At 43.0% G+C, this 22,394-nt stretch overlaps 1 protein-coding gene across 1 annotated transcript; it reads left to right on the top strand.

Moving 5' to 3' along the window:
• Nucleotides 1-857: 857 nt before the first annotated feature.
• On the top strand, nucleotides 858-12,504 carry LOC100933984 (putative serine protease 45). Its single transcript, XM_012543438.3, has 6 exons — nucleotides 858-1,044; nucleotides 1,158-1,199; nucleotides 2,974-3,136; nucleotides 5,375-5,670; nucleotides 6,426-6,586; nucleotides 11,666-12,504. The coding sequence occupies exons 1-6, from the start codon at nucleotides 912-914 to the stop codon at nucleotides 11,909-11,911; spliced, it is 1,041 nt and encodes a 346-aa protein (XP_012398892.1). The 5' UTR covers nucleotides 858-911; the 3' UTR covers nucleotides 11,912-12,504.
• Nucleotides 12,505-22,394: the final 9,890 nt, after the last annotated feature.

The following is a 22,394-nucleotide window of genomic DNA, read 5'->3' as shown; positions in this document are numbered from 1 at the left end:
TTGGAATACATGGGAGCCACCTGACAGTGACTGCTGGAGATCCAACCTGCAGAATGGATCTCCTCTTGTGAGAGGATGATAGGAGGAGAGTGGGATGCAGTTGAGTTGTCTGACTTCTCTCCTCTTCCCTCTGCCTCCAGTTTATCTCATTCCCAGTCCACAACACCTGTGTCAGCAACGGCTGCCCTGCAACTCCTTCAGATGCTGTGATCCACAGCTGTGGAGGCTCTAGGAGAATTGACTTGTAGCTTAACAGGGGGGAATAAAGAGCCAGCAATTGAGGGGGTGGGTGTCAGAGGAAGGTAGATACAACTCACTTAATCCAGGGAACAGAAAGATTTTATGAGAACCTGGGAAGGACAGTGCCCCTGAGAATCCAGGAAAAGGCTTATGGGAACCAAAGGTATAGATTTTTATGGGGACTCCCCCCAAAAGTCAGAGCTTGCCAGAGCCAGAGAGGGAGAGGATGTCGCTTAAGGAAGAGCCCCCACATTCTATTTCATCTCTTCTGGATCATTCAGATCCTTGAGGGTCCAGGTCCTAAGGAAGAGCCTGTCTGCAGCCTTCCTGGGAGAAGGACAGGTAGGGAATTTAGGGTTGGACGAGGGAAGCAAAGAAGGGGAAGTCTTCAGCCACAGGGTCAAAAAGAGCCAGACACCCTGGGTCACAGCTCTCCATGGGCAAGCCTCTCAGCCGAAGCAGGAGGAGGGATAACGAGGGAATCCTGAGAACTTCAGCACCCCTGGCGTTCTGTATAGAGGGGCCAGCGAGGGTACCCTGCCGGGTACTCCCACCAGGGGGCTCTGCAGGGAGGGCGCTGCCGGGTACTCCCAGCAGGGGGCTCTGCAGGGAGCGCACTCCCGGATGCCCCCAGTAGGAGGCTCTGCAGAGTCGCAGCTCTGGAGGGTTCAATGATGAGGATGGCTCCAGAGCCGCAGCCGTGGGGCAGCTGCTGGGCGATAAGGGCTGTTGGGGTCCTGTGGGGACCCTCCTCAGGGGGCAGAGCTGGGAGGATGTTGGGCGCGCTGCTGATGCTGCTCGTGGGTGAGGGCACTGCCGGGAGGGGGCTGGGGAGGGAACGGAGTGGGGGACGGGAGAGGGCGTGCCCCTGCGCCCCTAACTAGGGGTCCCCACCCCCTCCTCTCCTCTCCTCACAGGCTACACTGTTCAAGATCCGCCCACCCCGGAGGATGCATCAGGTGAATTATTTCTGGGCGGCCGGGAGAAGGGGTGCCCGTGGCGCATTCCCCCACCCCCTCCTGCCTTCCCCGCCCTCCGGGACAGCCCCAACCGCCACCGCCCCGCCCCCACCCTCCCTGCCCGCCCGCCCCTAACCCACTGATTCTCAGGCCTGGCGGGATGGGCTTGGGCTGGCCAGAGCTCGGGCCCCTCTCCGTCCCTGGACACCGTGTCCTCCTGACACCCTTTGTTCCAAGAGCCTTCCACCTCTGAATTTCTCTGTTCTAGACTTCCACATACTGTGTTCTGAGATACCTCCCACCTCTGACATTCTCTGTTCCAAGATCCTTCCACCTCTGAATTTCTGTGTTGTAGACTTCCACATACTGTGTTCTGAGATACCTCCCAGTTCTGGAATTCTCCCTGTGGGTTTGACCCCTAGGGTCAAAGGTACTTCAGCCATAACCCTGAAACGGGATGGGCCAACTAAGCCACTTCCCTCAGTGTGCAGATGAGTAAACTGGGATCTAGAAAGGTCACCACACCCAGGGAGTCAGTGGTAAGGCTTTTCATCTAGCATAAAATACAAGGTATAGAGGAGTTAACTACAAGGTTCAAGGTCACATGGGTGTTAAATGGAAGAACAGGGATTTAACAGCCGTATACGACTCCATTCCAGGTCTCTCCACAGTCCCTCTATGTAAATGGAAATAAAGTGATTGTTAAATTAATAACATTGAGGTGGTCCCATGGATAGAGGGCTGGGCTTGGAGTCTGGCAGATTGAAGTTAAAAATCCAGCCTCAGAAACTTCCTAGCTGTGTGACCTTGGGCAAGCGGTCTGTTTGCTACTGGAGAAGAAAATAGCAAATCGCTCCAGTGTCTTTGTCAAGGAAACTTCATGGGCAAAGGTCCCCATAGGGTCACAAAGAGCCAAACATGACCAAGACACTTGAACAAGATTTGTTTAATTGCTTCACTCCTTAGGACACAGAGTGTCCATAATGGTTCAGGTTGTGAAGTCTTTTACATGTTCTCATTGACCTCCACACAGTCCTGAGAGGTAAGTAACATTGCTATCCCTATTTTACAAGTGAGGAAACTGAGTCTGAGAGAAGTTACACGACTTGTCCACAGTCACACAGGAAGTGTCTGAGGCAGGGTTTGAAATGCTCTGGGAACTTCATCACCTACTTGCCTGCTGAATAAAATTCAGTTGACAGGAAGTCAAATGATCTTGTGAAATGGAAACAGAAACTGACCAGGCTGAAGTCCAAAGACATGATCTCTGGGTTTCCCCAGCCATGGAGTGGTGACCCCTTAGTAGTCACTACTAAGAGCTAAGGAGACCAGCAACAATAATGAGAACATTAGTTATGTCTCCTGCATGTGGATTTAGGAAGTCTATGAGGTAGGTAGTCTATGAGGTTAGGACGTCTATGAGGCAGGTATTATCATTTTGCAAATGGGGAAACTGGAACTCGGATGATTTGCTTAGTCACATATTAAGTATCAGAATCGGGATTCATACCTAAGTCATTTTATCTCAAATCCAGAATTTTTTTTTAACAGCCTTATAAGATGGTTGTTTTTGAACTGGTGACTTAAATAGAATTTAAAGGTTGTGGCTTCAATGGAAGGCTCCTGACTGGGATTCTGGGTGTTCTCTTTCTCTCTGTCTCTGTCTGTGTCTGTCTGTCAGTCTCTCTCTCTCTTTCCCTCCCCCTTGCCCTCCTCTTCCTGTTTTTCTACCATATTTCTCTCTTACCCTTGATTTCTCTTCCTCTTTCCCCAGGCTGTGGTCGTTCTTATCTCCTTGACAGAGTTATAGCCGGAGACGATGCAATGGCTAGGAAATGGCCATGGCAAGTGAGCATTCAACAAGGCAAAGAACACCGGTGTGGTGGGTCCCTAATTGCCCCCAAGTGGGTGCTGACGGCTGCTAATTGTGTGAAAAAGTGAGTTGGACCATTTCCAAGACCCTTAGTGAGCCAACCACTCATTCAATAGGTCTGCATAAATAAACGCCCTACCCGGGTGTTACAGTGTTGTGGGGAAAATACTTTGTAAACTGTCCTGTGATTCCAAGCCCAGGGCTTTCCCCCTCTTCGGCAGGATAGTTTGATTAGCTGGGGAGATTCTTGCAAGGAGGATGGCCTGGAAAACAAAAAAGAACCCAGAGAGGTGAGATTGGCCACTGTGTCATAGTTCTGGCAGGGCTGGTAGAAATCAGAGGAGGAGCTGGTCTTTTTTCAATACAATTGTAGGGTACGTGTTTAATTTAGTTAAAAGGATCATTTGAGAGGCTCCAACCTTACTTTCAAACAATGTAGAATCTCAGCAGAAGAGACTTTAATAAAATCCCTACAAAATCTCTAACAACTGGTTGTCTAGCACCTGCACAAATGAAGAATGAAAACAACCCAACCCTACCTCCCACGTCAGTTTATCTACTTTTTTATTACTCTAATTTTTTGAATATTGTTTCGACTGTTGCTTAAACTCGGTCATCCAAGCAGTCAACAAACATTAGCTGTTTCTTTTGTGCCAGGCACTGCAAGCACCAGGGAAACAAAGAAAGGGGAAGAATAAGTAAATAAAAGAATGAATGAGTCAATAGATGAATTAATGAATGAATAAGCGAGCTTATGAATAAATAAAATAAAATTCATTAAAATTAAACACTATCCTTCAAGAGAAGTACAATGGGAAAATGTTAGATTTAGAATGAGATAACTTGGATTTAAGTGACACTTTCCCTGAACCTAAATTTTTTTCCTCAAAAAAAGGGGGAAAAAATCTGCAAGTTCAATATAAAAATGATAGGGCAACCCCAAATGCTAATCTGATCTTTAATTTGCTTTGAGAAGCAAAGTGTACAGGACTTTTAGGAAATGGCCCTGTTGTCCCTCTACCTTGCTCAGCCTACATCTGAATGTTTAGTTCTGAGGGCCATATTTTGGGGAGGATATTGACTAGCTTGAACAGCATCCAGAAAAGGACCAGGTTGGTCAAAGTCCTGATCTATGAAGACTAGCCAAAGAAAATGGGAATATTTATCGTAGGAAAACCTTGGGAGATGTTCCCCCATAGCCATCTCCAAATATTTGAAGGATTATAATGAAGATGAAATTAGATTTGTTCTACTTTGTCCTAAGAGCAATGAATGGAAGTTGCAAAGAGGCACATTGGTGCTGATACAAAGAGAACTTTCTAGTCATTAGAGTGATCCCAAAGTAGAATGAGTTTTCTCAGAAAGCAGTGGTTTCTTGCTCCCTCTGAATTCTTGGAACAGAGGTTAGGTGATTGTTAGCTGGGTTAGATTATAATCTAAGGTTATAAAAAAGGCTTCTGTTCAGGCCCAAGTTGATTATTTTTGGGGGCAGCAATTGGGGATAAGTGTCTTGCCCAGGCTCACACAGCTAGTAAGTGCCCTGAGCCTATTTTGAACTCGAGTCCTCCTGACTCCAGAGCCCATGCTCTATCCACTACACCACCTAGCTGCCCCCATGTTTATTTTATAGCCTCTGAGGTACCTTCCAGCTCTGAGATTCTCTGATTCTATGTCATCTGTAAGTCTGATAAAGTCTGATAAAGCTGACATCTACATCTATCCGAGTCATCGTCGAACACATTGAACAGCATAGGGCCTCAAGCAGATTCCCAAAGCTTCTCTATCAAAGGCCTCCCTTTTGGTGGGCACTATTCACTGAATCTTGCTTCTGCTTGATGGCAGCAGTCATTACCAAGTATGGTAATTGGGGGGAAAAGAATACATATTTTGACTGTAAAATTTTTCTAATAATCTATACTCTATAATACTAGTACTTTCTTGGTTACTGGTGGTGTTCAACCATGGTTTGGGTGACCACAGGCCAGGGAGCAGGCAGAGGAATTCCTGGTACTTAAGATTCTGTGACTCTGAAATCTCACCCTATACAACACTCCAAAAGCCATGGTGTTGTTCCCTTCACTCATGTCACAGATCTTACAGAGTGAATTGTCTAGTCCAACCCCTCTCATTTTGCAGATGCATAAACTGTGGTCCAAGAGATTCAGGAGCTCACTCAGGGTCCCCCGTTCCAGCCAGGACCCACGGTCATGTTTTCTGACGGAGCCCTTTTGCCCCCAAGTCCAATGCTCTTTCCACTTGGATGTGATGATGACAACGTTAATGTCTTCCCTCTCTCCAACAGAAATGATACTTTAAATGTCCTATTGGGGACCACAATACTCACTGAAGAAACTAATTATTCGGCGAGGGTCTTGGTCCAGGAAGTGGTGATCCATCCCAACTACCAGCAGAACAGATACTGGTCATGGATCGGCAGGGAGAACAACCTAGCCCTTCTCAAGCTCTCCGACAAGGTGAATTACACCAAGCAAATGTCTCCTGTCTGCATCGCCTCCTCCGCCATAGATTTGAGAGTGGGTTCCTTCTGCTGGATAACGGGCTGGGGCCAGACCAAAGTGGGCGACCCGGATGAAAGCGGTGAGAAAATGGGCCCTGGGAGCAAGTCCAGCCTTGTTTTCCTCCTCCCGTGTTCTTCACTGGTCTTGGGCTCTTCCTCCTTAGCTCTTGTAGGTCACGACCCTCACTGGACCCCCTTCAGTTTCTATTTACATTTCCATCTGCCTGCTTCCTGACTAATTTAATTTGGGTTATTATTCATTAATCCGGCCTGTTTCCTGACTGGCCTACTAGCTGCCCAGAGCAAATCACGGCAGCCCCCATTTCCTCCCTGTTTCATTTGCAGTATCTCAGTCTGCTGACGGCTAACTGTGGTCCCCGTGTCCCATCCCGTCCGCGCCTCTCTGTGGGCCCTGGTCGGCGCGAGTGCCCCAGACCTTTCTCCCACACGTGCCCTGGCAGCAGAAGGAGGCGGCCCCCGATTGGAGGCCCCTTCTCCATTTAGGAGTCCGGCTCCCGGCTCCCCAGGAAAGCTTGCGCGGGGCGGAAGGCCCTAAGCCGATCTTCCACCCCAAGAGCTTTTGTATTTGAACAAAAGGCCCCAGCGAGACGTGATCTAACGAAAGAAGCCTCGGTCTCATGATGGAATTTCCAGCATCAGACCTTTTCTTTTTGAAATGGGAGAGTATATTGTTGGTGTGTGTGTGTGTTGTGTGTGTGTGTGTGTGTGTGTGTGTGTGTGTGTGTGTGTTGTGTGGTGTTGTGTGTGTTGGGGGGGGGGGCTTTTCCAATCTGCAGTAGGGATGGGCAGGACTCTAACCCCCCTCCCCCCACAGTGCCGCTGTCGCCGATCCTCCAGGAAGCCGAGATCTCCATCATGCACAACGATGACTGCGACACTCTGTATCACGACGTGTCCGAGGTGCCCAGCATCGTCCGCATCATCTCCTCCAGCATGCTGTGCAGCGATTACTCCCGAGGAAGGGACTTCTGCTATGTGAGTTCTGCGGGGGAGCCCGGAGAGAAACTTCCCCGGGCCCTGCCCCCTCATCGTTGTCCGAGAAGGCAACGACCTCGGGAGCAGACCTCCCAATGACAGGCAGCTCTCCTAGCGCCAGGGCTCGGCCCTCTGAGCCCCCGGTCCCGCCAGCCTCAGACCCTTCCTAGCTGGGCCACTCGGGCAAGTCACTCTAACCTCTGCCTGCCTCAATTTCCTGCTCTGTAAAATGGGGATAATAATAGCACCTCCTTGCCAGAGTTGAGATCATGTTCATGAAGCAATCACTAAACCTTAGGGCACTATATCATTGGTACTATTATTATTAATCGTCAGCATGATTCTATAAGAATACTGATGATTATTGCATTGTTATATATTATTATGATATTATTACATTGTTATAACTTACATTGTTAATAATAATCATAACTAGCTTTATATAGTGCCTATTATATGCCATGCACTCTGCTCAGTGTTTTATAAATATTATATCATTTGATTTTCATAACCCTGGGAAGTGGGTGCTATTATTACACTTATTTTACCTTATTATTGTTATTTAGCTATTATTAGTTACTTAACTAATAACAGAGCTGGATTAATTATCCAGCGTCTTCCCTTGAAGGTCTTCATTATAGTGGGGAACACAAGCTCAGTGTCCCCCAAAGCAGCAAGCTCCTTTTTCTTTGGGATAGCTTTAGTTGTTAGGAAGCTTTTCCTCAGATTGTACTAAAATCTGCATTTCTTGCAAGTTTGCTAATTACTCAGTTCATTCCTTCCCCAGACATTTATTAAATGTCAGTTATATGACAAGATCTGATGTTAAGCCCTGGAGAGAAAAACAGTAGCTACCACAGACCACTTTCAATCAGCCCTGGAGAGAAAAACAGTAGCTACCACAGACCACTTTCAATCAGTTTTCTTTTCTTTTTATTAAAAACATCGAATATTTTATTTCCCCCCAAGTACATGTAAAAACAATTTTAATGTTCTTTTTTTAAGTTTTGAGTTCCAAATTCTCCCTCTCTTTTCTTCCTACCCATTGAGAAGGCGAGTAGTTTTACATAGTTTATACATGTATATTCATACAAAATATATTCCCATATAAGTCATGCTATGAAAAAAAGAAACAGACAAAAAGAAGAAAAATAAAGTAAAGAAAAAGTATGCTTTGATCTGCATTCAGACTCCTTCAGTTCTTTCTCTACAAATAGATATCCTTTTTCATCATGTCTTTCTTTCATAGTTGTCTTAGATCAATGCATTACTGAGAATAGTTAAGTTATTCATAGTTCATTATCATATAGTATTGCTGTTCCTATATACAATGTTCTCCTGGCTCTACTCATTTTACCTTGCATCAGTTCATATAAGTCTTTCCAAGTTTTTCTGAGTGCACCCTGCTTGTCATATCTTATAATAGTAGTATTTTATCACAATCATATACAAGTTGTTCAGCCATTCTTTGATGGATATCTTCTTAATTTCCAATTCTTTGCCACCACTAAAAGAACTTCTATAAATATTTTTGTACATAGAGATTCTTTCCTTTTTTTATCTTTTTGGGATACAGACCTAGTAGAAGTATTCCTTAGTCAAAGGATATACATGGTTTCATAGCCCTTTAGGCATAGTTCCAAATTTCTTTCCAGAATGGTTGAATCAGTATACAACTTCACCAGTAATGCATCATAGTCTTAATTTTCCCACATCCCCTCTGACACCTGTCATTTTTCTTTTTGTAATAGATTGGCATATTAGCCAGTCTAATAGGTAGGAGATGGTAGCTAGGTTGTTTTAATTTACATTTCTCCAATCAGTAGTAATTTGGAGCATTTTCAAAATGATTATAAATAACTTTGGTTACTTTGTCTGAAAACTTCCTGTTCCTATCTATCATTTGACAGTTATCAATGGAGGAATGGCTTTTATTTCTAAAAATTTGGCTCCGTGGTATATATATTTGGTAAATATATATACCAAAATATAATAATATAGTATATATTATTAGAGTTCTCTATATTTGAGAAATGAAGTCTTCCTCAGAGAAACTTGCTGTAAATTATTTTTCATGGTAATGATTACTATGTATTTCCCTCCATCTGATTTGCCTCCTGTTTATCCTTATCTTTCATCCTGTCCATTCTTGAAAGTGTTTTGCTTCCCTCGATCTGCCTTCCCTATTAGTCTCTTTTGATATCCCCTTCCCTTGGAATCTATATATAATTCCTTCTTTGAGCCAATTCCAATGAGAGTAAGATTCATGTGTTCTCCTCCACTTTTTCCTTTTTTGCTTCCACTGTAAAATAAAATCTCTGCCTCTCATGTCAGACAATTTAACCCATTTTACCTTTACCTTTCCCCTTTTCAGTGTTCATTCTTCTTTCTCACCCCTTAATATTCTTTTATTTTTTAATCATCCCATCATATTCAGCTCACACCTATGTTCTCCTTTTAACTGTCCTAATTTTTTCATTATTATTATGATTTCTCTTTCCCATTAACTTTTTAATGCTTATGTAGTGTCTTGTATTTGAAAGTTAGATTTTCTATTTAGCTCTGATCTTTTCCTCATCAATGCTTGAAAGTTTTGTATTTAACTGAATATACATTTTTTACCTTGAAGAATTATACTCAGTTTTGCTAGATAGGTGATTCTTGGTTATATTCTTAACTCTTTCGCCCTCCAAAATATCATATTCCAAGCTCTCTGATCCTTTAGTATAGAAATTTCTCAATCGTATGTTATTCTTTTTATGGCTCCATAATATTTCTTGCAATGTTTTCCTCTACATCTGGGGTCTCTGGAAAGCTGTTATATTCCTGAGAATTTTCATTTTGGGGTCTCAGAAGGTGATTGGTGAATTCTTTCAATGTCTATTTTATTCTCTGATTCTAAGATATCAGGACAATTTTCCTTAATAATATCTTGAAAGATGATGTCTAGGCTCCTTTTTTTTTTTTTAATCAGGACTTTCAGGTAGTCCAATAATTCTTAACTTATCCCTCTTCAATCTATTTTTCAAGTCAGTTGTTTTGTCAATGAGATATTTCACATTTTCTTCTATTTTTAAAATTCTTTTTCTTTTTATTGTTTCTTGATGTCTCATAAAATCATCAACTTCCACTTACCCAAATCTGATTTTTATGGAAATATTTTCTTCATGGAGCTTTTGTAATTCTTTTTCCCTTTGGCCAGTTCTGCTTTTCAAGTTATGCTTCCCTTCACTGAATTTTTGTGCTTCTTTTACTATTTGATCTATTCTGTTTTTTTAAGGTGTCCTTTTCTTCACTAATTTTTTTGTACTTCCTTTACCAAGTTGTCAATTCTTTTTTTTTTTTTCATGCTTTTCTTGTATCACTCTTATTTCTCTTCCCAATTTGCCCTCTACCTCTTTCACTGGATTTTTTAAAATCCTTTTTTGATCTCTTCCATGAGCTGAGGCCAATTCTCATTTTTCTTTGAAGCTTTGATATATTAGGGTGTTTTTTTTTCACTTTCCTAGATCTTAATGATAGAAGAGAGAATTTGAGATCTTTTACAGTTTGGACTGGAAGATTTTCATTTTCCTTGACATTTTAATATGTAAACACATTCAAATAAAAACTTCACCTTCATTATCAAACAATTTAGATTTAGTAATATATTCATAAAATGGTTTTCTTCCATCTGATTTTTTCTTTTTTTAATTTTACTGTTTTTATTGAGGATTTTTATTTTCAAAACATATGCAAACAAAACATATACAAACATAACAAAACATATATTTCAAAACATATGGATAATTTTTCAACATGTCCCTTGAAAAAACCTTGTGTTCCAATTTTTCTCTCCCTTTCCCCCCACTCCCTCCTCTAGATGGCAAGTAATCCAGTATATGTTAAACATAGTAAAAATATGTTAAGTCCATTATGTGTATACATATTTATATACAATTATCTTGCTGCACAAGAAAAATCAGCTCAAAAAGGAAAAAAATGAGAAAGAAAACAAAACTCAAATAAACCACAACAAAAAGAGTGAAAATGCTATTTTGTGATCTTCACTCAGTTCCCACAGTCCTCTCTCTGGGTATAGATGGCTCTCTTCATCACAAGTTCATTGGAACTGGGCTCAATCGTCTCATTATTGAGAAGAATCAGGTCTGATGTAGCTGTTTTGATAGACTTAGGAGTGGGAGATCGAAGAGCAGGGTGTGCTGTGGTCCATGGGGTCATGAAGAGTTGGACACAACTGAACAGCAGCAACATGCACCTATATGTATATATACGTATGTGTGTGTTACACATGTGTCTCTAATATATGTATACATGTCTGTGTGTGGATGCATATGTATCTTTCAGCCCTCCTTTTCCAGTAGAAAGAGCTCGGTAAGGTTTATAACACTCCAAGAAAAAATGTTCTTCCTGGTTCTCATTTGGCACATCCCACCCGTACCTGTCCTGTCTCTCATTGCCTAGTTCAGTTATTCAGATTTCATCCCTGTTTTATTGTCCAGCTGTTCATTTTCCAAATCTGCCTTTTTCCTTCTGGAGCTCTTGCCTGCAACTGACAGAAGGGATGAAGACATCATCTGTGCTCCTGAAACGATTCAGTTCTTGCCCACAACTTTATCTCCCATAGCAATGCCTTCCGACGTCTTCTGGCAACATCATTCATCCCTGTAATGAATTACCAGTAAGGATCACTGGCTTACAGATTGGCGTCAGGCCCTAAATACATGCCACAGGAACTTCCCAAATCATCTTGTTAAAATGGCGGTGATGATAGCTAACATAGAGAGAGTGTTATTATGTGCCAGAGACTGTGTCATTTGACTTACCTCCCCGACCTCAATTCTGCTAGGTAGGCTACCCCCATTTTACAGGTAAGGAGACTGAGTCAGGATTCAGTGACTTGTCAAGGGTCACCCAGCTGGCATCTGAGGCTAGGTTTGAATGCTGTCCCTGTGCCCTGCCCGGCTCCGATGCTCCCTGGACATCGGCCTGCACTGTGGCTCCCCAGAGCCCGGCAGACCTCTCTGCCCCTGGCCCTTCCCCGCCTCCCTAATAAGTGTCCTTCGCCTCTCTCTGCAGGGGGATGATGGGAGCCCACTCGTCTGTGAAATTGACCACACGTGGTTCCAAGTAGGGGTAGTAAGCTGGACCTTGGGCTGCGCTCATCTGGAAACCCCAGGAGTCTATTCTCGGATCAGCGAGTACTCAAAATGGATAGAGCGGGAGATAGCAGAGCTGAACTCTGCAACCGCCATCCTCCGGGTCTCCTCCGGGATCGTGCCCAGCCTCCTGCTGGGGCCCCTTTGTGTCGTGATGGCCCTGTGAACTCCTCTCCTCAGTTGCTCTGAATTCTTCCTCCCCTCCCCACCCCCTCCACTCCCCTCTGTCTCTGGAAGCTTTCCTACGCTTCCTCCTCGCATCTCCTGGATTCCTGCTGCTTTCCTGAGGATTTCAATCCCCTCCTTAACCTCTCAGGGAGCTGAGGCTCCGGAGGCTGAGTGGCTGAGGTTGGAGGATTGATTTCCAAGGCTGAGTGGGCAGATCAGGGAACTCTCTGAAGATATCTTTGACAAATTGGGTAGGAGTTGGGGCCAGAGGGAGAAGACAGGCTCCGTGGGCCAGGATAGGGCTATCGAAGGTTAGGATATCTGGGTCTTAGAGGCCTCATGGGGAAAGAGGGAAGAACCCTGAGGCCTTTAGAGAACTCTACAGAAGAGGATAATCAAAAAGAGTGGTTCTAAAAATTGATAGAAAGATGGTAGCCATTCAGCTCAAGCAGAGGGAGCCAAAGTATCTGGGGGAGAGGGTCTGGTGCTCATTCATGCTAAACAGAGAGAAATTAACACAGTTCTGTATCTTACATATAGCAGGAACTCAATAAATTCATGTTGATTGATGGATCAGTTGATTCTCTGTTCTTCAAACATACACTGAGCTATGAGGAGGTGCCCTTTCTTAAGCCCACTGGACCTTTCTCTTCTGGGACTGATTATGATGTCTGTCTTATTTATGTGAAATTATAGAAATGTCAGAGCTGAGACAGTCCTTAGAATATAAAACAAAAAGATAAAAGTTGGAATGGATCATAGAGATCACCTAGTCCTATTGCTTCATTTCACAGATGAAAAAATTAAGACCCAGAACAATGTCTTGCCCAAAGTTTATGAAGTGAATTAGTGGCGTTGCTGAGGTTAGAACCTAGGAGTCCTGATTCAAGGCATCATGAAATCTTAAGACTGCTTCCCACCCAGAACTCAGAGAGGAAAATGTCTTCTATCACGGGACACAGTACTAAATCCCCATCTTTTCTTGCTGAATTTTCTTCTAAACATTTCCCCCAGCCTCCTTGGGACCAATCCTGTACATACCCAGTTCAGATGCACTATTAATATTTACTGCAATATGAGAAGATCTTTTGGGGGCTAGGGGAGTGGTGACTAGATACAATTGAAGTCGCACATATAGTTTTCTATCCCTCTCTTGGTCTGACTCATATCCAGATGTTAATCATCTTTTCCAAAGCATCTCTGGCCAGCATCTATTGTTCATCAGGGATTTCTTCTTCAGACCCCCCACCCTTAGAGTTATGGTTTAACTGAGTAATTCCACTTCAAAAAAGGATTAGAGATTCTCCCTCCAGAATGAAAGTTTAATGAAATAGTTGCAAATGATTCTGATGAGAAAGAATGAGTAGGCATCTAAAGAGACCAAACAGAGCTGCCCAGAAATTTTTCAAATGAACTCTGAGCCCAGCAGAACAGATGGAAGAAGAGGGACATAATAATCAAAGGTGAAGACCAGTAGATGAGAGGGGCTGTAGGACAGGACCTAGGACAGAAGAAAGGCCTGAGGAAAGTAAGAAAGGGGAAAAAAGAGATTTGGGTGAATTTGGGGGGGAAAAGGGGCAAGAAGATAATAAACTGGTCTCTTGGGGGAAGAAAACAGCAGTTTAGTTTCTATGGAATGAATGTATGAAAAAAAGGCTGAATGAATGAAAAAGCATTTATTAAGCACATATATGCAAAATACTAGAGATCCATTAGAAAAATCTGAGGTTGCCCCTGCTCCCAAGAAGCTTACAAGAAGGAGGCAGACATCACATAGGACGTTTTCACTATAAATCAGATGACAAGGCCCCATCATCAGTCATTTTTTTCATGTAATTTCCACTGATAAAAGTCATATCTACTTCTGACACTGAGCCATTTCCATGATGCCAAGGGCTATGGTGGTGAGAACTTTCTGTAACTGTGGTTGCTAAGGAGGCAGGGGTTGCAGCGCCTACAGAGGCCTTTGCCAGGTCCCGTCACCAAAGGGCGGCTGGAATGGGGATCAGCCAGCGGTCCACTGGCTGGTCAGTGGCTATGGCCATACCAGTGGTGATAAGGGGGTCGAGTCCCCTGTCTGTCTGGATTGTCCCTTCAAAGATGTCAATGGAGCTGGGACAGAAATAGCTATCTTTGGGGCTCTTGGACTGAGAGCCTGTAGTGCAGTCAAGGGGTGGCTGATAATAATCATAATGACTAACATTTATACAATACTTTATGATTTCCAAAGCACTTTACTAATATTATTTCATAATAATCTAGCATATATCTAATATCTAACAAATATCTAACACATATAGCTCTGTGTGCCAGACATTGTGCTAAGTACTTTATAATTATGTCATTTGATTTTCACAACAATTCTGGGAGATGGAAGGGATTATTATTCCCATTTGACAGACAAGGAAACTGAGGTAAATGAGTTAAGTTACTTGTTCATATGCTTATATCTACCTAAAGAAGCAAGTCCTATCATTTTCCCCATTTAACTGATAAGGGAATTGAGCAGGCATTTCAGTGCTTGTTTTGCCCAAGGTCACATAGCTAGTCAGTGATTCTGAGCTCATCTTCCTGAATCCAGAGCCAGTGCTCTAACCCACTTTGGCTGGCCAGTGATGCTCAGAGCGGTCGGTGTTCTGCCATTCCCTCGGAGGGTACCAGTTTTGAGCTCCTTCCCATCCGTGACAGCAGGATGTCCTAGCACAAACTCAAGATCAGAACAAGAGGGAAAATAAACATAGTTTAGAACAAAAGTTCATCACCTGATTTCCAAAGACACCTTGGAAATTTGTGGATGGATTTCTGGGGATCCATGAATGTGTGTGTGTGTGTGTGTGTGTATCTGGCTGTACATCTGTCTGTGTTTAAATATAATTGCCATCCCTTGTATATCTATGGATTTTATATATTTTGAAATATTAATCTGGGAAGGGATCTATTGATTTTACCAGTATAGAAGGAATAGAAGCGCCTACAGTGAAAATTTCTGTAGTGCTTACTATGTGCCACTTGCTGTGATAACTATTGCCCCATTCACTCCTCCCACAAACAGTGGGAAGTATGTGCTATTTATCCCTATTTTACAGATGGGGAAACTGAGGGAAACGGGTTAGTGACTCACTTGCCCAGGACCACAACTATCTGAACTTGCTAATAACTATTTGAAGCCAGATTTGAACTCATGAAGATGAATTTTCTGATTTCAGACTCTATCCCCAAGCACAAGGCTGGCAGTCCAGCGATCTGGGCTACAATTCAGGTACTGCAATTTTTTTATATACCTGGGGGACTGTGGGCAAGTTAGAGCATCCTAGAAGCTCAAGGCTGAAAGGGGCCTTAGAGGACACTTAGTGAGAGCAGGACTCCTGCACACAGCCCCACATGCAGCCATGCAGGTGACAGAGAGCTCACTGCCTCCTGGAAGCAGCCCTTTCCACACCTGGATAGCCCTAATCATTTGATCTTTGGACAAGCTGAAATCTGCCTCCCTGAGACTTTCAACCTTTGCTTTGGTCTTCCAGAGCCAAGATCAGGTCTAATTATGGAGAGAAATATGAGTAGAGTTGGGAAGGATTTTACAGACAAGGAAACTGAGATTCACTTGAAGAGCTGGCATTTGAATTAAGGTTCCATAACTCACAATGCTGCTCTCTTTCCCAGATGCCAGGCCACTTAAAGATAATGATCATCCCCTAGGACACCAAGTCACCTCTATTCTCAAGGGTAAATGGGCCCTCTTCCTTCAAGTAATCCTCATGGGATGTGGTTTTCAGACTCCTCACCACCTAGATCAGGCTCCCCTGCATTTGCCTGTTTCATCTACTGTTGGGGGCCACTTGGTGGGGCAGTGAACGGAGCACTGGGCCTGGGGTCAAGAGGACCAGAGTTCAAATGTGGCCTCAGATGCTCACTAGCTGTGTGACTCTGGGCAAGTCATTTAACCCTGTCCACCTCAGTTTCCTTCTCTGTAAAATGAGCTGGAGAAGGAAATGGCAAATGATTCCAGTATCTCAACCAAGAAAACCCCAAAAGGGGTCATGAGGAGTTGGATGTGACCAAAATGATCTTACAACAAAAATATTTACTCTCAGAACCTCAGTTTATTTATCTGAAAAGTGGGGCTAGAATTCCTTGGCTCTGGCCATCTCATGGAGCTCTTTAAAAAGCAATTGATAAATCAGAAAATTCTCTATTATAATAGGAACCAAATCGGGTCTTGTCTCTTACTGCAGAGACTATAGGAAGTCCCTGAGAATGTGATTGCCACCTGCCACAGCAATCTTGTTTAATGGGGAGAAACTGTGTCAAATGGGAAAGATGTGGCAGGTGTGGAAAAGGGCAAACATTCTCCTGGTTTTCAAAAAAGAAAGTGAATTCCAGAAAGTATAGGTTAGTGAACTTGACCTTGATCATCAGCGACATTTTAAAAGGGATTATTGACAAAGGGAGAGATTCTCAGGTCTCCCCCCAGCACACAGGACTGGGTGAGGCAGGGAGGAAGGAGGCTGCCAATGTTTATTGCCTGGATTAATGAATGAAGGAATGAGGTTAGAACTCAGTCTGGGACGGGGAGGAAGGCTGGGTCTTGAAATAACCACTGAGCTAACCGCTTCATGGAGAGGAGTTCAGAATAGTCACACACACACACACACTCACACCAGGAACCATCTCTGGTTCCCAATCTCTTGCCTCCTAAAAGAGGGGAATCTCCGTGATCTTAGAACCTGCCTTCTCCGGCCCTCCTCCCTTGGGGCCCATGTACCACTTACTAGCTCCCCTTGGCCCAGATCCACCCAGAGCATACCCTGTGAAACACCCTGTCTCGTGGCCCTCTACCCTCCTGTCCCCTTTTTCCCCTTTGCTTCCTTTTCTCCCCATCTCTCCACCCTCACAGGCCTGTCGGGGATCATTTATCTCCCATTTCTGCAGACACACTTCCACCATGGAAGGGGACATAGTCCCATTCCCCACAGCCTCTTGTGGTCAATTGACCTTAAAACTGAACTCCATATAGAGATCACCCGAACTTTCCAGCCATAAAGGAGGGAGCCAGGAAATCATGGAAGCACATTGGGGTGGGAGCCAGGTTCTAGTCTCAGTTGTTCCAGTCACTGTGTGACCTTAAGAAAATCACTGTCCTCCTCAGGCCTCAGTTTCCCCCTCTGTCAAATAAGCCTCGAGTCAAGATCTCTTCCAAATCTAAGACGTGACTAATCTTGGACTTTTACCCCTTTCTATGGGAAGCCTCATTATGCCTCAGAAGCCAAGTACCCACGTAGCAGTAGTGAATTTATATGACTGTTTACTTTGATTTCCTCATCTGTAAAATGGGGATAGCAACATTAACCACATCTCAGGGTTTGGGGGAATAATTATGATATTTGTAAAAAATATTTAACACAGTACCTGGCATATGATAGTTTCTACATAAATATAAATATATAATTTTTTCCTCCCTCAGGACATGTAGCTTTTTCATTCATCTGTATTTTGGGAGTGATACAGAGAGAGATCTTGATAGAATACAATGAGGTTTATGGTCTTAGAGGAAGGAAACCTGTCTTCTTTCTGACCCTTCCTATCTGTGTGCCTTAGATAAGGCATTTTGCTCCTAAGAGCCTCCATTTTCTTCTCTGTAAAAAGGAAGATTAATAACCTTGGGCTTTCAGTTACAAATGTACAGGAAGACAAAGACCTGAGTGGAAAACTATGGACAAATGGGTTACAATTTGCCTTATTGGAAGAACCAACCAAATCTCTGAGATTACAGACTTATTGGGATTATCCTTGTATTGTCCAATTCACTATAAAATATTGGCTGTTATTAATATATCATGGACTCAAAGGTTACTGATATTAGAAAGATGGCCCTTTATTTCAGGGAGAAGCTAAAAAAAGCACTAGACCATTTTTCAAGGGTGGTCTTGCCCATTTTCTTCTCTTCAATTTTATGGTAATGTTACATGACTATAAACTATAAAACATTAAAGAGGATATTAGGAGAACTCACAGAAAATCCCCAAATATATGATGAGCCCTATCTGCTGAATCTATGGGAACATATGAACAAGAACAAAGCAGGATAGGCAAACATGGATGGATCACAGCCCATGTCAGTGTGGGAGAGGGGGAATGGGAAGAAAAAATACATTTAGTTAGCACCTACTGTGTGCCAGGTACTGTGCTATGTAGAGGTAGGTAGTATTATTATCCCTATTTTACAATTGAGGAATCTAAGGTAAAGTGTTCAGGGTTACACAGCTAGTATATATCTGAGACTGAATTTAAACTTACATTTTCACATGGAAACCATTGGATTGGATCAGAGATTCATTAGAATGACCTTGATACCTCTAAAAGTAGTTGTTGGGCACAGTGTGTTGGGGTCTTGGCTGTGATGTTAAGCTCTCCCTTTTTCTTTACCTTGGTTTTAACTAGGATTGCCTGCACAATATGAGCTGTGACTGCCCAGCCTTGGGTTACGGGGCCTTGGGTGATAATGTTCATGTACCATTTTCACAACTCGACCTCCCCCAATTCTGAGATGTCTCTCCAGGACTGCCTCACTCTTGTGAGTTTGCCCCAGGGACCATAATTCCTCCTGTTTCTCCCCCTGCCCCATCCTTCTTAGCACCCATTTTAAGCCATAAAGTGGAGTTTTTGCTCACGAAGGAAAGAGGATTCATGAAAATAACAATAATAAGCTCAAAGGCTCCAAAGGGCAGCAAAAGGAATTCTCAGCATGCAATGAGCCATTTTTAAGTTTGTGTATCCATATCTTATTTCCCTTCTACATTGTTATTATATGATAATTTGAGGAGAATCTTATATTTAGAGCTGGAAGGGACCCCAGAGGCCCTCTCAACCAACTCCCACTGTCAAGTAGGCAGGAAGGCAGCCAACAAGCATTTATTCAAAGTCCCCAGCACTGTGCTAAGCTTGAGGGTCAAGAAGGGCAAAAGCTGCCTCTGGCCTTGAGGTGCACACAGCATGTAATAACTAAATACAGAAAAGATAGAGGTGTTTCAAAGGTCTTAGGTTACTTTAAACTAATAATGCTGTTGGAACATCCTGAATCTATGTAGAGTTGATAGAAAGCAATCCAAGAAGGGAAGACCCTCACTTCACAGACAGAGCCGCCAAGGCTCGGGGAAGTTTCCCAGGCTCACACAAGTGGTCAGCATCAGAAGTGAGACTTGAACACTGGTTCTCCAATCCCAGGAACTCTTTCTACTACATCACAATTCCTCAGGCATCCTATTGCTAGCAGAGGCACACAAATGCTGCCCCAACTTTTTTTTTTATTAGAAGAAAAAAGATGAACTCTGTAAAGTTCAAAGTGGAATGAATTGCCTTGTGAGGTAGTGAGCTCCCTATCACTGAAGGCCTTAAAGTCAAAACTGGACCAAGCTGGGTCGCTGATTTTATAAAGAGGATTATATTTTGCTCACCTAGGGGACTGGGTTAAATGCCCTCAGGATTCCTTTCAACACTGAATTCCCTCTCTTGGCATATTGCTCTACCTCAAAAAGAAAATATCAGGTTTTTCCCTAGAACTCCATTGTCCCATCCTGCTACAAATTTGATTTTAGTGACTCTTTTCAACGATGAAGTGATTCAGGCCGATTCCAATGGTCTTATGATGGAGAGAGCCATCTACATCCAAAGAGAGGAGTATGGGGACTAAATGTGGTTCACAACATAGTATTTTCATCTTTTTTGTTGTTGGCTGCTTGCTTTTTGTTTTCTTTCTCATTTTTTTCCTTTTTTGATCTGATTTTTCTTGTGCAGCAAAACAATTGTGGAAATATATATATAGAAGAATTGTGCATGTTTAACCTATACTGGATTACCTGCTGTCTAGGGGAGGAAGGGAGGGAGAAAAAATTTGGAACACAAAGATTTTGCAAGAATGAATGTTGAAAACTATTGTTGCATATATTTTGAAAATAAAAAGCTAAAAAAAATGAAAGAATTGCACATTAAAAAGAATTTGAATTTGGTACTACCAAGTCCTTCCTTCTCAGTGTATTCCAAGATTCAATTTAAATTTTTAGATTTAGTTTAAAGAGCATACACCCAGGTAGCTGGAGATCTTCTTATGAATGTTTTTAATGCCTTGGGCTTACCAGTATATTCTTTGATTTACCCATCTCTAATCCTTCATTTTCATAACATGATTTGTCTGCTTCACTTCCTCAGAGGTCTGAGTCTTTTTGTTCAGAATTTCATTCAATTCTATGTGAGCCCTTTGGAGTTTTTTTGGCAAAGACATTGGAGTGATTTTCCATTTCCTTCTTTCTCCAATTTCCATTTTACAGATGAGTAAGTAAACAGGGGTTAAGTGACTGGCTACTGCTAAGTGTCTGAGGACAGATTTCCACTCAGATTGTCCTAAATCGAGGGAATGTGCTCAATCTGCTGCACCATCTCACTACTTACTCGCATACAAGTCTTGGTGGCTCATCTACTACATCCTATTTATACTCACTGAACTTCTTCCCATCCCTACTTGGAGATGCTATGCAAGGGGAGGGGGCTGACCCCTAGGAAGGCCCATCTCCAGGCCTGGGCATTCTATACTTTCAGGTGATACACCCCCAGAGAGAGATGGGGAAATGGAACCCTTCAGGCTGGGGAAAGCAGGAGGGTTCCTTCCCTGCCAAAGGGAACTCTTATTCCAAGATCCTGGGCATCTTTTCTTTCCATAGAAGATTCATCCTTTCAAGCACTCAAGCTTTTCTGTTTGGAGACTAGACATGTAGATGAGCTTAAGCTTAAAGTATACTTTCTTCAATGACCAGCAGGATGAATACAAAGAGGCTTGGAAAGACTTACATGAACTGATGCTAAGTGAAATGAGCAGAACCAGGAGATCATTATACACGGCAACAACAATATCATATGATGATCAATTCTGATGGATGTGGCTCTCTTCAACAATGAGGGGATCCAAATCAGTTCCAACTGATCAGTAATGAACAGAACCAGCTACACCCAGTAAAAGAACTCTGGGAAATGAGTGTGAACCACAACATAGCATTTCTACTCTTTCTGTTATTGTTTGCTTGCATTTTTGTTTTTCTTCTCAAGTTATTTTAACCTTTTCTAAATCCGATTCTTCTTGTGCGGCAAAATAACTGTATAAATATGTATGCATATATTGTATTTAACATATACTTTTAACATATTTAACATGTATGGCACTGCCTGCCATCTAGGGGAGGTAGTAGAGGGAAGGAGGGGAAAAGTTGGAACAGAAGTTTTTGCAAGTGTCAATGTTGAAAAATTATCCATGCATATGTTTTGTCAATAAAAAGTTATAATAAAAAAGTATACTTTCTTCTTATTCAGTTACTCATTGTAAACCATGGAGGGTGAGGGGACCCCAGAGGGGATGTCCTAAAAAGAGCTCTATCTGCATCCCCCCAGGGAAGGCTGTATTTTCCCAACTTGTCTAAAAGGCATCCAGACACAGGCCATGTCCTAATCCCTCCTTTGACACCAAGTGTAAAAGGCAGAGATAGGATAAGATGGTCCTCTTTAGCTCTCAGTCTGACTATAAGACTTGGATTTTATTTGATGGCTCAGTTTAGCCTCTGTTTCAATAAGAAGGACATGGGTTGACTGAGCTTCCCCTCTCCAGGACCTCACTTTTTTCCTCTGTAAAGGAAGAGACGTCCCCCAAAAGTCCTTCCAGCTCTAATATGACGCTTTTGGGGTTTGGCTCTGGCAGTGCTCTGACAGTCATTCCCCCAAAGCCTCTGCTTGCTGCAGAGGTTAGCATTTCCCATCCCTCCCACCCTCAGACTTTGCAACCTGTAATCAAACTTCTCAAGCTTCTTGGAAGTTGAGTGAGGAAACAAAAAAGTAAACTAGAAAGTTATCACAGGCTTGCTTCCTCTTGGGAGAGGAGGGGGTCAGCATCCTGGATAGCTTCCTCAGGAGCAGCCTTTATCTCCCCTCAAGGGGCAGTTTCCGGCCCCCTCTACCAATTGAGGTTTTATACCCAGAAAGCTCTACATGTTTGTTCTCTGGGCTTCTAAAAAGCTGACAATGCACATGTTACACCACTAAAAATGGAGGGGAGGGAGGAGGGACACCCCAGGAGATGTTTGTTCAGAAAAGCGTTGTGGTCTTAGGGAGTGAGAAGAAACCCTAAGTCCCCAGCAGGAATTGGCCCCGGGGTGTGGGGAGAGTTGAGAGGAGGGCTAGCCACAGAAAGCTGTCCCTGCAATAAAAGCAGCTGAGCAAAGGTCTGTTGAAAGGAGTGAGTCTGTGTATGGACATGTATACATATACTGTATATGTTAGATATATTTAACATGTATTGGTCAACCTGCCACCTGGAGGAGGGGATAGGGCCAAGAAGGGGAGAAGTTGGAACAAAAAGTTTTGCAAGGGTCAGTGCTCAAAAATTATTCATGCATATATCTTGTAAATAAAAGGTAATAAATTAAAAAAAAAAAGAAATAAAGGAG

This window comes from Sarcophilus harrisii, chromosome 1 (assembly GCF_902635505.1).
Source record: "Sarcophilus harrisii chromosome 1, mSarHar1.11, whole genome shotgun sequence".
Classification (NCBI taxonomy): domain Eukaryota; kingdom Metazoa; phylum Chordata; class Mammalia; order Dasyuromorphia; family Dasyuridae; genus Sarcophilus; species Sarcophilus harrisii.
The sequence above is the reverse complement of the archived record's forward strand: the minus strand, read 5'-3'. Positions and strand labels throughout refer to the sequence as shown.

Excerpts from the sequence above, each read along its gene's own strand:
- LOC100933984 (XM_012543438.3), top strand. The coding sequence starts at position 912 with ATGATGAGGATGGCTCCAGAGCCGCAGCCGTGGGGCAGCTGCTGGGCG. Across the intron at positions 1,045-1,157 it reads GCTGCTGATGCTGCTCGTGG|GCTACACTGTTCAAGATCCG; the intron begins GTGAGGGCACTG and ends CTCTCCTCACAG. Across the intron at positions 1,200-2,973 it reads CACCCCGGAGGATGCATCAG|GCTGTGGTCGTTCTTATCTC; the intron begins GTGAATTATTTC and ends CTCTTTCCCCAG.